This window comes from Nipponia nippon, unplaced genomic scaffold, assembly GCF_047370975.1.
Source record: "Nipponia nippon isolate SJK-2023a ecotype South Korea unplaced genomic scaffold, ASM4737097v1 scaffold_12, whole genome shotgun sequence".
In the NCBI taxonomy this organism is placed as follows: domain Eukaryota; kingdom Metazoa; phylum Chordata; class Aves; order Pelecaniformes; family Threskiornithidae; genus Nipponia; species Nipponia nippon.
In genome coordinates, this window is record NW_028262313.1 from 22728726 (window position 1) to 22742770 (window position 14045).

General features: G+C 46.9%; 1 protein-coding gene across 1 annotated transcript; it reads right to left on the bottom strand.

The window, feature by feature from the left end:
• Window positions 1-3592: 3592 nt before the first annotated feature.
• LOC148056758 (uncharacterized) lies at window positions 3593-12794 on the bottom strand. Its single transcript, XM_087748158.1, has 2 exons — window positions 12428-12794; window positions 3593-6898 (listed from the first exon to the last, which is right to left on the bottom strand). Exons 1-2 carry the CDS (start codon window positions 12463-12465, stop codon window positions 6202-6204), a joined length of 735 nt encoding a protein of 244 aa, XP_087604284.1. The 5' UTR covers window positions 12466-12794; the 3' UTR covers window positions 3593-6201.
• Window positions 12795-14045: the final 1251 nt, after the last annotated feature.

Consider the following 14045-nt stretch of genomic DNA (forward strand, 5'->3'; position numbering starts at 1 on the left):
ATTGACCACAAAGCGCTTTGGGGTTTCCAGCTATGCAAATCTCTGGGTAGCTCGCCCTGCTGCGCCAGCTGCGGGCCCGGAGCGCAGACCTTCCTTGCGGAGCATCTCCTTCCCTTTCAGCCTCACCGCTGCCCCGAAAACCCGCCTGCTCTCAGGGGGGACGCTGGCGACGGGTTGCGCGCAAAAGTCGTACCAGCACAGGGAAAAGCTAAAGGCTGCTCAGCCTTTTGGGGGACTTCTTTTAACCCATGGCTGCAGAGCGTGCACAAAGCAGCTCTTCAGCCCTGGGCAGGAGGAAGAGAGTCTCCTCTCCGCGGCACCCATGAGCTGCACGCTGAAACCACGACTATACCCTGGGTCTTCGAGCTCTCTAGTGGCTTTCTGCTGACAGGGGAAAGAAAACGCTTTCTATTTATCAGTTTTATCATCCTGTGTAAGGTTTGTTTCCTTTACATTTGAGAAGGTGATCAGAAGTGGGAGTGATGGGGGTAGACGTGCAACAGCAAAAATGTCAATTTGCTTTCTGCTGCTTAGATTTAGACAGGAGATACAAGCGTGCAGCCACGTGCCTCTGTCATTTGGGTTTTCTCTGTGTCCCTCTTTGCCACCTAAGGGGTCAAATGTGGTCTAAATGTTCACTAATAAAAATTTTGCCAACTTTGGCTGTGATAAGATAATCATCTTATCTGTAGATCTCAGCTAAGCGAATCCAATACCCGACATTTTATTTTACACCTGTCTTAGCTTTGGTGAGCATATGATGCAACTTGGGAACCTCTGTTCCTCAAACCATGTCAGATGGGGGAAGCTTTAAGTTCCAGACCGCACCTGATCCGCAGTCAGTGAAATCAGAGATAAATCAGGCCTCTGACTCCAACACAGATGAGAAAGTCCTCACCAGGCTGTTCTTCACCTTCCCTGGGATTTTTCTTGGAAATCCATCAAGGTGGAGATGCAGCAATCAAAGCAACAGAACCAGCCATGGTTACGCGGTTTGTGGTTACCTTTGCAGAACGAGGACAGGCTTTTGTGTTTGTCTTTATTATTTGCTTTTAATGTTGAAGACTATTTGGGGAATTCATTTGCCTTTCAGAGGAGCATGTAGTTAGATGCTGGAAAAAATCTCAGAGCTGTGGGATTACTTGTTTCTATGTGTATATTCCCTGGGTTTTGAATAGGAAATGTCACCAAAGAGTTCATTGGTTCTCAAGACGTACGAGAGCAGGCAGTAGGGTAACAGATGACCCAGCTCTAGAAACAGCCGCGTTGTTTCCTGCCGGGGTCTACAGATAATCTACTTTTATTAGTATTTTTTTCATTGATCTCCATCACTGACTCCCCAGAAAATAAAAACTGTTGTGAAGAAGTACCCCACACAATATTCTGAGGTGATTCACAGCAAGTTTATTCTGGCTGGAGTAAGCTGATAAGCATCATCGATTCCTTTGTTTTTGATGGGGAGTGCTGTAGTATTAACATCAGCTAACATAATTTTGGTTGCTAGCTTACTTAAGATTAGTGAAATGCTCATTCATACTATGGAAATGAGTCACTTGGGAGGGAGAAGAAATTTCTCGAGCTCTCATTTTGCACAGTGTGAGAATCTCAGCTCTGTTTAGTCATCATTTTGTGGATTGTTTTATATTAAATGATTCACTTTTTCCAAAACATGTGAATTTTGGGTGTTTCTGAATGTTAGAATAACAATTGCTTTGGTGCCCAAAAGCCAACAGAAACAAGTAAAAGGTGTTATCTAAAGCTTGACCTCACAGCCAGCTGAAAGATGTGTCCTGGCGTTGTAAGACAGTAAGACAAACTCATTGCCGAAATGCCTCCTACCCCAAAGGTCTTGAGGTAAGACCGAGAGGCAAATAGAAAAGGCACAGCACAGCAGAGCTCTCTGCAGGGGACTTTCCGTCAAGATTTTCATTGAAAAATGGCGATTTAACAAAACCACCTATTTTGTAGTGAAGATGTAGGAACACTGAGCAGCTTCCAGCGGAGCAGAAAGCCTGAAACGCAGGAGAGCTCCCGGCAGTGTGAGGCTCACCGCATTCGGGACCACCAGGCTCCCAGTCACCAAGCAAAAGTCCCAGTTCCCGGCTTTCATCAGTGCCTTTGAGTGTTTCGATTTTGTTCACCGGCTTTCTAAAATTGCCAGGGCTGCAAAGCATCAGTCATTCCCTTGCCATCGCAGATGGGGGAGCTGGGTTGTTAGGACAGCGTGCAAGCGGTGCAGGGGGCTTGCTGGCATCTCAGCACAGCTGATGAACTCTCCATCTTCAGAGGTCAGCATCACCCTGTGCTCGGTTTCCTTGCTTTTCTGCACCGCAGCCCTTTTGGTTTGATTTAAATACAGCCATGACTGATACTGAAGGGGCTGTGTGGTTTTATCAGACACAGACGTGACACCCAGGAGATGACCCCACTGCAGTAACTGTTTTATTAATCATTACCAATATATCTAGATAGAAAAAGGGTGATTTGAAACCTTAAAAATAGAACAACAATCAGAAAAGGGCTTCCCTGTGCTGTTACACCGTAATCACCCATCTGCCCGCAGAGCACGTGGGGAAAGCTGGAGGGCTGCGGGGATCCTGATGGGGACCCAAATCCCCCAAGCACGGTGAGGGAATGGTCTATGACCAAGGACACTGGGCAACAACCTGAACGATGACCCCACCTTCCCTCTTGCCCTCTCAGCATCTCTCTCCACTTGCTGCCCAGGCAGCATTTTTGGCCCCTCGTGTCCCATCCAACCCACCCAGGAGCCAGGAGAGCTTGCAACATGCTACACTGCACGGAGGCACTCCGTCTTGCACAGGCACCCATTTAAAAGCTACATCGAATTATTATCCATGAAAAATAGCACATCTGCTGCTGAAACCACTTGCGTCCCATCCCGTGACCTCGGAGCTGAGCTTTGGACTCACCCTTTCACATATTCTTGTCAACGTGAAGCTCAGCTAGTGGTCTGGGCGTTTGGGAAGGTAAAGCAGGCAGACAGCGCGGCTTCCCCTTGCCTGGTTTCCTCCCGCTCAGAAAGAAGCAGCGCTGCCCTACAGCTGCTACAGTAAAAGGGCTGCGAAAAGCTCTGTGTCCCCACGTCCCCCTGGGCACGAGCGCAGAAGAAGGTACCAGCCACGGCACCCGCTCGTACACCGCAGCTTGGTGCTGCTGCACCGCGGTGCCCGGGATCCCGAGTTCCAGACACAAGTAAATACCTGCAGTATTTCGCTATAGGCTGCCTTCTTTTCATGTGCTTGCTGCTTAAGCCAAGTCACGCTCAGTGTCTGCTTTCATCAATTTCTTAAGCAAAGGATTGTCCTGCGGGCAGAGGCACTTATCAGAAAAATCAGGCAAAAAAAATTCTTAAGCTAAGTGATGAATTCAAAGATTAAAAATGCTGTATGCCTTGTGTACCAAACACGGCGCCGGTCGGCTGGCGAACGCTCGGCCATCTGCGTGGGCTTCTGTAGGAGGAGCCGAAAGTGTAGCAGCTCCTCAGAAAGAGCACACATTTGTAATAAATAGTGCACATGTTTTAACAAAACAAAATTTTATTAATTACAGCACTTCAAATAGCATTTCGCCTCCCCTGAAAGCGGCACTTCAGGCTTCCAGAATAAGAACAGTGTATCACAGTGCATCGAATTGTTAAGACATCCTTCTTGCAGGAGGAATCAGCTTTGTTAGGCCACATCCTCACTTAAGGGATTGCATCAGAGTTTTTTAAGTGACTTGATTATATTTCTGTTCTGCTTTTCCTAGATGCCCAGCCCCTAGCAGTGTTTCCTTTCAGTTTTCTGAGAAACCATGTCAAGCACTCCACGCTCGCTTCTGGCCCTGCACTGTCCGCAGCATCTCTGACGCTGCCGATATTCATCATAAATAACTGCTCTTGGGCAGATAACTTCTGTGAATTCTCATAATAGCAATATTCACAGTTTTTGAAGTGTATTTGCAGCCAAAGGGATTAGAATATTTTTAAAGATTTTTGCAGTTGTAAGAAAGAGCTCAGCATTTTCACCTCTTAGAGCCCGCCAAGTCCATCCGCATTGTTATTGCTCAATTTTTGATGTAGAAGCAAAGATTCAGCCTTTTCTCAGAGAGTGTAGCAAGGGTCGTGAAGGAACACAAAGAGAAGGAGGAAAGGAAGCAGGAAAGGTCTCTAAAATGACCCTGGAGATACTAAGCAGGGTATTGCTGTGTAAAACAGTTTTCATTAGTGTCATCAGTGTCAGAAAAAATGTACTTGAGTGATCTCAGAGATCCCAATGTAAGGTACCTGCTCCTTGGGCCAGGATCTTTGCCTTTCATTAAAACTGAGCTGACTTTATCTGACATGCAAAAACCCTGGTTTTGTTTCATTTAGCCTGGCTGCGATGCAGACGGTCTGGAGGAGAGAAGGACCTCGTGCTGCTGGCCGCCTCCTGCCCCGGCAGCAGGGTGGGGGCACCCGGTTTCACTGCCCCTTTTCTGGCTGTTGCCTTTCAGGCAAGTTCATCTTGGTGCAGAAGGAAAAAAACCCCACTTCTGAGACCAACTACAAAAAGTGTGATTGAGAAATTTAGAAACTGGCTGGTAAGCAGAGCAAAGAGCAGGAAACTCCTCCGCCCTTGCTGTTTGCTTTGGCTTTGCGAAGTCTGGTCTTCAGCTGATAGCTCCTGTGCCTCTGGTCACCTTGGACTATGGGCCACTCGAGAAAGTGGTCACAGCTCCAATTTTCAGCTCTGGGAGTCTAAGTGCCCAGTAACTGCTACCAACAGGGCATGTCAGGCGTTCACTTGTACCAGTTTGAGTGTGAGGACCTGCTGCAGGCTGAAGGAGGGAAGGTTAGAGCTGAAATTCATCACGCTTGGCTTTTGTGCCCCACATCCTCCTTCTTTTCAAATGGACAGAGGCTTATTGCTGTGTTCAAGCTGGCAAGGTGTACTGAGGGTCTGGAAGCATGACGGAGGGAGGCTGTTTGTAGCGGTTTGGCTACTAACACTTGGGGTTTGGCTTATTTCACTTTTCCTTCCACTTTTTGCGATCTGTGGATTGCAGAACATATCACAGAAGTTCAGTCTCTCAAAACCACAGTCTTTAATTGAAGCTGGAGGCCATCTCCCATGTAAAGTGCAAGAGTCATTGGAAATGCCTACGTCCACTTGTGCGTTGGGGAGCATCTGAGGTATCTGGAGTACTTTATGTTTTGTTGATAATCTCCCAATGCTTTGAGGAGACCCCAGGAATCACCGCCTGGGTAACAGCTCTGTTATACATCTTCCCGAGCCCCAGTGCAGTCAGAGGGGCATCCGTGGCCCTGGGCTTCTCTGCACCACTGCCAAGGGAGCCAGAACAGCACTGCTAACCTCAGCACATCCCTCCCTGCCTCTGAAACCGCGGCCGCTGAAATCACAGCTCCCTCTGGGCACAGCACATGGAGCCCCCGACACAGGGGGTTTCGCAGTCCCTCTCCCCCCTTGTAGGGCTGCAGCAAACAACTGCATTCTGGCTTTCCACCTCCTGTTTATTTCTGAAGGAGGATGTGAGAGAAGCTATTTACTACTTTATGTAGCAACCTCCCAAGAATAGCTCCAGGCATGCGCCAAGGTGCGGCAGCTCAGCCCTGCTCTGTCCTGGGGACTCTCTTGATGGGGCCGATGCCACCTGTGGGACAAGCCCAGCTAGGCTAGGCCAGCTTGGTGCTCACCTTGTCTCTCGATCCTACCTGCTGAGCCCAGCACCTGGGTTAGAGATATTTTAGGACATAGATCACGTCTTTAGTATACAACTAGACAGCTCTTGGCTCAACAGATCCCTGAGTAAGTCTCTAAGCACCCTTTATATATAAAAAATATTTGGGTTGCTTTAGTTTTTACAGCCGTTCGTGAAAGGTCATTCGTTTCACTCGCACAGTGAATAATTTCTAGATCAAGAACATTCAAAGCAAGCCCGCAGTGCTCTAAGGCTGTCAACACGAACACCCACAGCCCAACTTTGTTGTGTTTCAGTGCCAAGGGGCTCCTCAACCCCAAGCTCTTCACAATAACCAAGGCTAAATAGCATCGGAAAACAGGAAGGTTTAAAGTCAGTGGTGTGCCAAAACACGAGCCTTGGTCCTGGTTATTGAACAGTTTTCAAACCCATAGTTTGAAATTGTGTTGAAGTATCTTCTGTTTGGTGTCACAGCGCTGCTTCCCCTGGGAATACGTGCTACTTTGTTTTTAGTGTAGATCTGTTAGACACGCTAAAAAATATTTTGTAGTAGATGTATACATTGACAATCCTTAAAAGAATCCCCAGGAAGTAACTGAGGGACCTGAGAAGGGCTGCAGCCGTGCTGCAGAAGTGAACCAACAAAACGCAAGGGCTGCGGGTGGGAGCAGAAGTGCTGCTGGCCTTCAGGAGGTCGTCCGTCTGGAACAGGGCACACTCTGCAATCACCAGGATCCAGATGATCCTGGATGTCAGCCTGGCGTTTTTCACCGTCCGTAAATGTCGAGACTCTGTAGGGAAGAAGGTTATCATGTAAGCCTCGAAGGCAACGCAGCTTAGCAGCAAGCAGCTGATGTGTGCATTTGCAGTGAGGAGGTTCTGCAGCAGGGCTGATGTGAACGCTGTAGATGAGATACTGACATCAAAGGTCCATACGACCATCTCAGAAACAACGCTAACGGAAACCAAGATGTCTGCCTTTGCTAGGTTTGAAATGAGAACCACAGTGGACTTGGACGAAACCTTTGCAGACTGCAGGATGATTATTGTGTACAAACTGCCCAGCAGGCCCAGAAAAGTGCTAACAGCATTCGGAGAAGACAGGACAAGGTATTGGATATATTTAAGTACCAGGTATCTTCTGAGATCTTTCATGTGGTCTCTCTCCGTAGAAATGCCAGTTAGGGAAGAATACCTAGAATACATACAAAAAAGGGTGATTAAATGTAAAATTAGTGGGATAGATTCCAGACAACTTATTATGCACCTGCATTGGTACAGACACATGCTGGCATCCCGCGCACCCCAGCATTATTGTGGTGTTGGTGGGTTACCCAGCTTCGGAGGCGTTCGGTGTGTGAAATCCTCAGACTGCATCAATCGTGAAGTAAATAGCATTTGATTATAGTTAGCACAGGAGTCATTGCAGGGAACTGGAAAGTCTCTGGACTAATACTGGAAAAACTGAGGACAGAATAAGGCTAATTTCCTTAGGCAAGTTTTTTCTGTTTGCCTTTGTGGGTCAATTCAAGAATGAAGAAACCTTTCTCTAATGTTGCAGCAAGAAAAAGATTTCCAGTTCTGCTGTGTAGAAGAGTAAATAAGATATTTATTACTCATTCTGGGAAACAAAGCAATAACCCAAAAGGAATGCTATCCAAAAAATGTCCCAGTTGAATCAGTAGCTGAGAATTACCATACGAATACCCATTTGATTTCCTTTTTCAATCATTAGCTCAACTCTTCATTACACATTCATACGGCGGCTATAACTTCTGAATAAAATGGAATGCCTGGGCACAGTGTGGGAAATGGCAATAAATTACAGATGCTGGGCTACCGGGGAAAAGGCAGGCTCAGCAGTACCTGCTGCTGCAGCTTCACAAGCACACAACTGCTGTCTGCAGAAGCCCATGGGGTTTTTCAGTTTTGCCGAGAAGGGATGTGGTCTCTGGTTCGACGTGTGGTTGGTGATAGCATCCCCGTGCGCACTGGAGCATCTGGTGCCTGTGAGCTGTCAGCGCTGAGCGCAGGAGCGGAGCTTCCCAGGGCCGCGCTGGCTGCTGCGCGGCTGGAAGCTGGTCCAGCTGGCGCCCAGCCCCAGCTACGGCACCAGCTAAAGCATTTCTCTAATGTTCTGATTTTATAGCTACGTTTCTTTGGGAGTAAACAAAAAGCCAAGAGTCATTTTAAGCATTATTGCTCAAGTGTATTGTTTAAGTTTCTTTTTCTTAAGTACCATTAACAAAGCCTAAAACCAGCTTGCTGGCCCACCGGCGGGGTGCCTGTTGGCAACCACCAGCATTTTTCTCCTTGGGCTTAGCAGAGCTATAATTAGATACAACTCTGATTTCCCACTGAGACAGCTACACTGTTTTGTATCCAGTTTGTTTAGTAGTTGAATCTCCTAATGCATCCAGCTGGATGTTTATGAATCAATTGTGAGATCTGGCCTGGAATTTGAGGGAAAATTTACAGATCTGTGGGAACGCGCACAAATGAGCCTTGGGACGAAGGCGTTTGGAGGAGGACCACATCCATTGCTCCTAGTGCTTCTGGGTGCCTGGAGTCCTTTCATACTTACCCACCAGCAGGAATCCTTCTTTGTCTGACCATTGTCTCATATAAAAGGTTGCAAACAGTCCCTTTGCCTTAAATTCAGTGGAAAGAGGTACCTGGATGATCTGCCTCTGCCTGGGCATCCTTCACATCTCAGTGGGCAGCTTCAAGTGAAGTATTTTGCACCGGTGAGATTAGGTTTGCTTAACAGCTCTTGATGGTCATTTCGTATCAACATGCTGAAGAAATCTAATAAGTCAGGGCTGCATCCCAAGGCTTTACTCATTTCCTATACATGCAAAGCACCCATTGCCTTCAACTACAGCTTTGCATGACATAGAGAATTGGCTGGAGCTGACTAACAGCTCAGGATCTGACCTTGTATTTACACGCTGATATCTTAAGCAGGAACAAAGTTTGTAAAGTGCCCAGATATTTTTAGATATTGGCACAATTTGTGTAATATTGCATCGAAAGGGCGTAAGTGTGAACTATCCCTCTGTGGGATAAGGTTACGAAGACCAGTGAAAGGCTGATTTGGTTAAATCATTAGTTTCCTATGATCTCAAAAGCAAGAAGGATGTTTACAAAAAATGGAGTGAGGATTATATGATGAAGATTAGTATAAAAGAATAGCATAAACATGTAAGAATGATGCTGGAAAGACCAAGACACAAGATGAAGTGCAGTGAAGAAGTGATGTACGGGTAAAGAGGAAACAGTCCATAAATCCATTGTAAGATGAAAGAGGAATGAGTCTGCGCCCTGCAAAGTTTGCATTACCAACTGTTGATGCCAAAATTAGAAGACAACAGTTCTTCTTCCCTGAGAGGCATGCTTATGGCTTTGACGATTATTTCCCTTTCTTTTGAATATTGGATCTAAAATCGGATCAGTGGTGAAGGGACCAGAGATTTAGCTAAATACAACAATGCCATTTCTTTCATATTTGAGCACCTATCTCCTTATGTAAATTCTCAGTATTCCTGATGTGAACACCTTGGAGCTTGTACTTCAAAGTTTTTCCAGTACAGTTACCCAACAGGTCTGGGTGGTTGCTTTAGTCCTGGCCTGTTTTTTCTTTTGTTGATGTGATGGGAAAATGATGATTCTGAGTGATTCCTGTGAAAGGTACCAAGCCAGCTTTTTTAAGAATGGGATTCCCGTTGCTTGTTGAGACTCGGTTTGTACCAGGTTGACTCATCCAAGATTCATGCGCACCTTTTCTCTTTTTTTTAAGTATCTGAGCCAACTTGTTAGTGGAATCCTTTACGGAAGGAGCAGGAAAAATTTAGTCCAGTACTTCAGCTGAACTGTCATACAGTTCATCCTACCCTAGTTTTTCACAGTGATTCACTAGAAAAATGATTCTGCATTGTCTCTTTTGACAAAATCTTCCTGAAATCAGTGATCTGTGCTCTTTCCATTAAGTCCAGGGGCTTTGCCAGTGGTCCTGGTGCTGCCCCTTTTGTAAGTAGCCGCTTACCAAGAAGTGGCCACTTACCAAGAAGTGGCTTTGCTTCATTGATCAGGATGAAGGAGGTGGTGAAGAGGAGGGTTAATCTCTGAGCATCGATGTCCGAGCACTGGTTTGACCATTAGTTTCAATATAAAGCGTCAATGAAATTAAGATCTATTGGAACAAAACCATCTGAATCCACAGTGTGAAAGTTCACACCACTCACTAGCTAGAAGTGCTGGAGAACCAAGCTGTGATATGCGCAGTTGAATACTGATTTATCTTGTTGCTCAAGCAAGCTACTCCTTCTTTGGAAAGGTACATTAACAATGTTTTATTGTTTTTTTGGATTGCAACCTATTTCTGTGTATATTTTCATTAAGTATATTTTTGAGAGGACAAATTACATGCCTCGAGAATGATCTTTGCTCTTTTTACAACAACTAATTACTGTTGTGAATTGTTGTATGCTGGAAAGTACAAGTAACCTGGCCCAGGCTGCTGTGCACTGAAGATCAACGTATCTGGGCGCAGTACTTCAGGTAAATTTGAGGCTGTGATTCCCAGATGAGGGGTGGTAAACAAATCTAAGCTGGTTTGAGCAGCTGAATGAGTGAGCAAAATGTGCAGTTCATTGACTTCGGGAGTTTACATTTCCTCTGGAGAATGTGGAAATAAAATTTCATTGGAAAACAAACTGAATCAAACAGAAGTTTGCCATGCGGACAAACCCATATTTCTCCAGTGAGCCTGTCTCATTCATGTATTTTCTCCACCCTTTTTTTCACTTAAGGAGTTTGAAAGGAAGAAGACACCAATGGCTGGACTTACATCAGGACTTTATCATGTCCTTGTGGAGCATTTTACCTCTGAGCTTCTAGGCATTGGGTCCTATCTTACACCCCAGGACTTGGTGATGAGTCCATAGGCTCTTCTAATGACGAGCATTAGAAAAGGATGCTGAGCAGCCGGTACAGCCGGAGGAGGTGCCCAGAAGCAGCCAGTCCAGATGCAAAGGAGCTTGGCGTGTTTTTCATGTCTTCCCTTCTTGAAAATTTTGGCGTTTTACATAATGCTGCCAGCATTTTACATAACACTGCAATGTACTCGGGAAAGGAACTGGAGTTTCTGGATGGAAGATGCCTTCCCACTTTCTGTTAGAGTTGTGTCAGTGATGTCCTTCCTTTCAAGCCACGGCTGCCCCAGGAGATGGGATCATTGCCGGGGCTCCCTCCTGCCTCCCTCCACCCCTTTCACACTATGATTTAGTCGTTAAAACTCTCATCCAGAATGTAGTAGAACGAGGTTTGACTTCCTCCTTCGCTGCAGGGGATTTAGATGTTTATCTCTCATGGGTGTCCCAACCAGCAGGCTACAGGTTGTCCCGAGGTGGGGACTCTTTTTGTACCACCTAAGGAATCTGGGAACAGTGTAGGAAAACAGCTGACACCCTGGGCCAAGGGGCAGGGACCAGGAAAAGGCTCATGGATCACAACACAGGTAGTTGTGGATATTTGCTAGGGAAAAGGGCATCCTGGTTTCCGATACTTGCTCCAAATGCTGTTTGGATACATCTGCTCTAGTAAATTAAACAGAACTGGGAGATGTTCCCAGGTGCTGGAGCTCAGTTCTTCATAGTCTTGAGAGAGCCCCAACGGCCCCCAGCACGGTTTTGGTGTCTGCCAACGCACACCCTGCCGAACGCTGCGCGGGCATGGGCTGGGCAGTAGCAGGAGGCAGGGAGCGCTGCCCGCAGGCGAGGATGCACTGCCCACGCTGCAAGGATGGTTTGGGGGTACAGCCCTCGTTGCTCTAGCCAAGCTCGGTGCCAGAGGTCAGTCCGGGGCACATCGCTAGTCGGATATAGCCTTTACATAGGTAAGATTAAAGAGTCATCGGATAAAGAACAGATGCATGAAGAGAGTGCAAAGCAAGGTCTGAAGCCACAGGCTCCTCCTTTGGAGAAGGTGGCTGCCAGCACGGCTCTACCGAGCTCCCGCTGCCAGCATCCTCCTCCACAGCCATCCCAGCAGCTTCCCTCCAGCTGGGAAATCCTGCCAGCCCACGAAGGACCTCGGGGAGCGGGGAATGGGTGCTCTCCATCGTCAGACCCTTCCCTTTGCCTGCACCAGGGTAGGGACAGGCAGGCGGGGGGGGCAGCTGCCCTCCCTCCGCCCAGCCACGGCAAGTGGGATCACTCCTGGGACGGGGCCGGGTGGGAAGAGCCAGAAGAGCCACTCCTATCCTGCCGGAATGGCCAGAATGGGTGAAGAAGGCAACCTGAGGCAATTCATCTATTTATTTAAAGTTTTCAAAGCAGCCTCTTGCGGTATTCATTACAGGTCATCCACAAGAGGATCGCTGCGCATGGACAGTTGTTTAGCCCTTATTCAGATGAAATCTCAGTTCACGTTCACGGGAGGTTTCCTGAACTAGCATTTTCAGTGGTACTATTTTTGTCTCCACAGAAATTGCTCTCCTGAGACATTTTAAAATTCCAGTTAATAATCATTTCTCATTTGTCATTGGTATGCTGTTGTAGTTTGAAAGGTAGATAAAAATATCACCTACTCTTAGACAAATACTTCCTTTCAAAATTCCTTCTGGAAAGTGTTGAAGAACATACAGAAGAGGAGAACAAATTTGAAACCCAGATATCCTGACTGTAATGAAGATTTTACTTAGTTTAAAAGCAAAATTACTTACATTTGCTGGAAAAAACAGCCAGGAATAGTTTTCTGCATCACTGTATGCTGTGTACGGTCTGCAGCAGAGCTAAAATGTGCTGTTTCCCTTGGATTGCTTCCTGGGTTTTATATATAGCGTTGTGTATGCAGTACGACGTCAGAGCACGGGGCTACGCGGACAGAGTTTGTTTTGCTAGGCAACATCTCAGAGCTGGTTTCACAAGAGTTACTCACTTGAATCATAATAGCTATTAACTTTCAGCTGTCTGGAAAAACTGATGCCCGGTGTGGAAGAGGAGTCCCAGACACTTCCTCAAATGCATGCTTCGAGATGGAGCAGATTACAGGGTGTAATCCTGAACTCGTCTGGGTGTCGCATGAGCTAACACAGATTATCCGTGAGTAAAAAGATTATTCTGAACAAAGAAAAGATGTCCTCTGGCAGGAAAAGCAGGACTATATCTAGCTGGACTGGGCCCTCCCCGATGAGTGTTTGTGTTGGCGTTGCCTGGGATATCCAGGTTTGATGCTGATTCCATTCGCGCTAACCCTGCTCTGTTGTTCTCCAGGCATGACATCAATTAAGCAAAGTTCAGCCGTGTTTCAGGGCAGGGCAGCCTCTTCACAAGGTCTCGGTGCGGTGGGAGAGCACAGAAGCATCCCACAGACATCACAGAGAATAGCAAACCGATATGTTCACAGCCACGTGAACGCGTACCACAGCTCCCGACCTTACCGTGGATGCCGATCTCACGCCCAGAGTCACTACATGAGAGCAGGGAATTAGAGGCAGTGGCGCCGCGTTGGTTTCTGATCAACGGGGAGGGTTTGCTGCCAGTCCCACACCAGCTCTGCCGGCAGCGCCGCTGCCCTCACTGCTTCTCGAAGTGACAGAAAACTGTGGAAAGTCAAAGCGGCTGAAAATCCAGGTGCCGCAAAGCGCTGTCATTACAGCCGCAACCTGGCTGGTGATTAATACAATTTGTGCTTTGAATTATGTGTATAAATATTTATTTTTGTATTTGATTTCTATTATATTTGCTTATTTTGCTTGCATGCCAAGATGATAAAACAGAACCATCAGCTGCAAGTGCATAAATTCTGCGAACAAGCCACACACTTTCTCACGAGCTTGAAATTTCATAATAACCGACGGAAAAGATAAGGCAAACCCTCTGCTTCTCCAGGACACCACCCATTTCATCAGAGGGCTTCCCCTGTGGCACCCACTCTGTGAAAACAGTCATAAAATCACGGGGAAGGCAGGAGGGGTGAGACCGGGGGCTCTGGACCCGAGCCGTGCCCCGCGTCGCCTCGCAGGGCTGGCAGGCATCCGCAGAGCCAGCGCGGAGAGACGGGACCGGGCATGGGAAAGGCGGCTGCAATGAAATCTTTTATCAGTTAATAATACCCGCATTAAAAATTGCTCCTGATGACTGATGGCATTCAGTGCTCCTCTTTGAACCTATCGGTATCTCCCTTAACGCAAGCAAAACGAACACAGCATCCCCCATTGATTTCTGCAGTGGCAGGAGATGTTTTCCAGTATTTTACCATAACCCGTTTAATTTGCGCTACACCTCTGTGCGAAGGCTTTGGCCAGCTCTGTACATTGATAAGCAGTGCTCTTTACAGCT

What these genes read in the sequence shown, in the direction of transcription:
- LOC148056758 (XM_087748158.1), bottom strand. Translation starts at nt 12,465, where the DNA reads ATGCAGAAAACTATTCCTGGCTGTTTTTTCCAGCAAAT. An exon ending in GGCTGTTTTTTCCAGCAAAT is followed by an intron (nt 6,899 to 12,427) that starts GTAAGTAATTTT and finishes TATGTATTCTAG; the next exon opens with GTATTCTTCCCTAACTGGCA.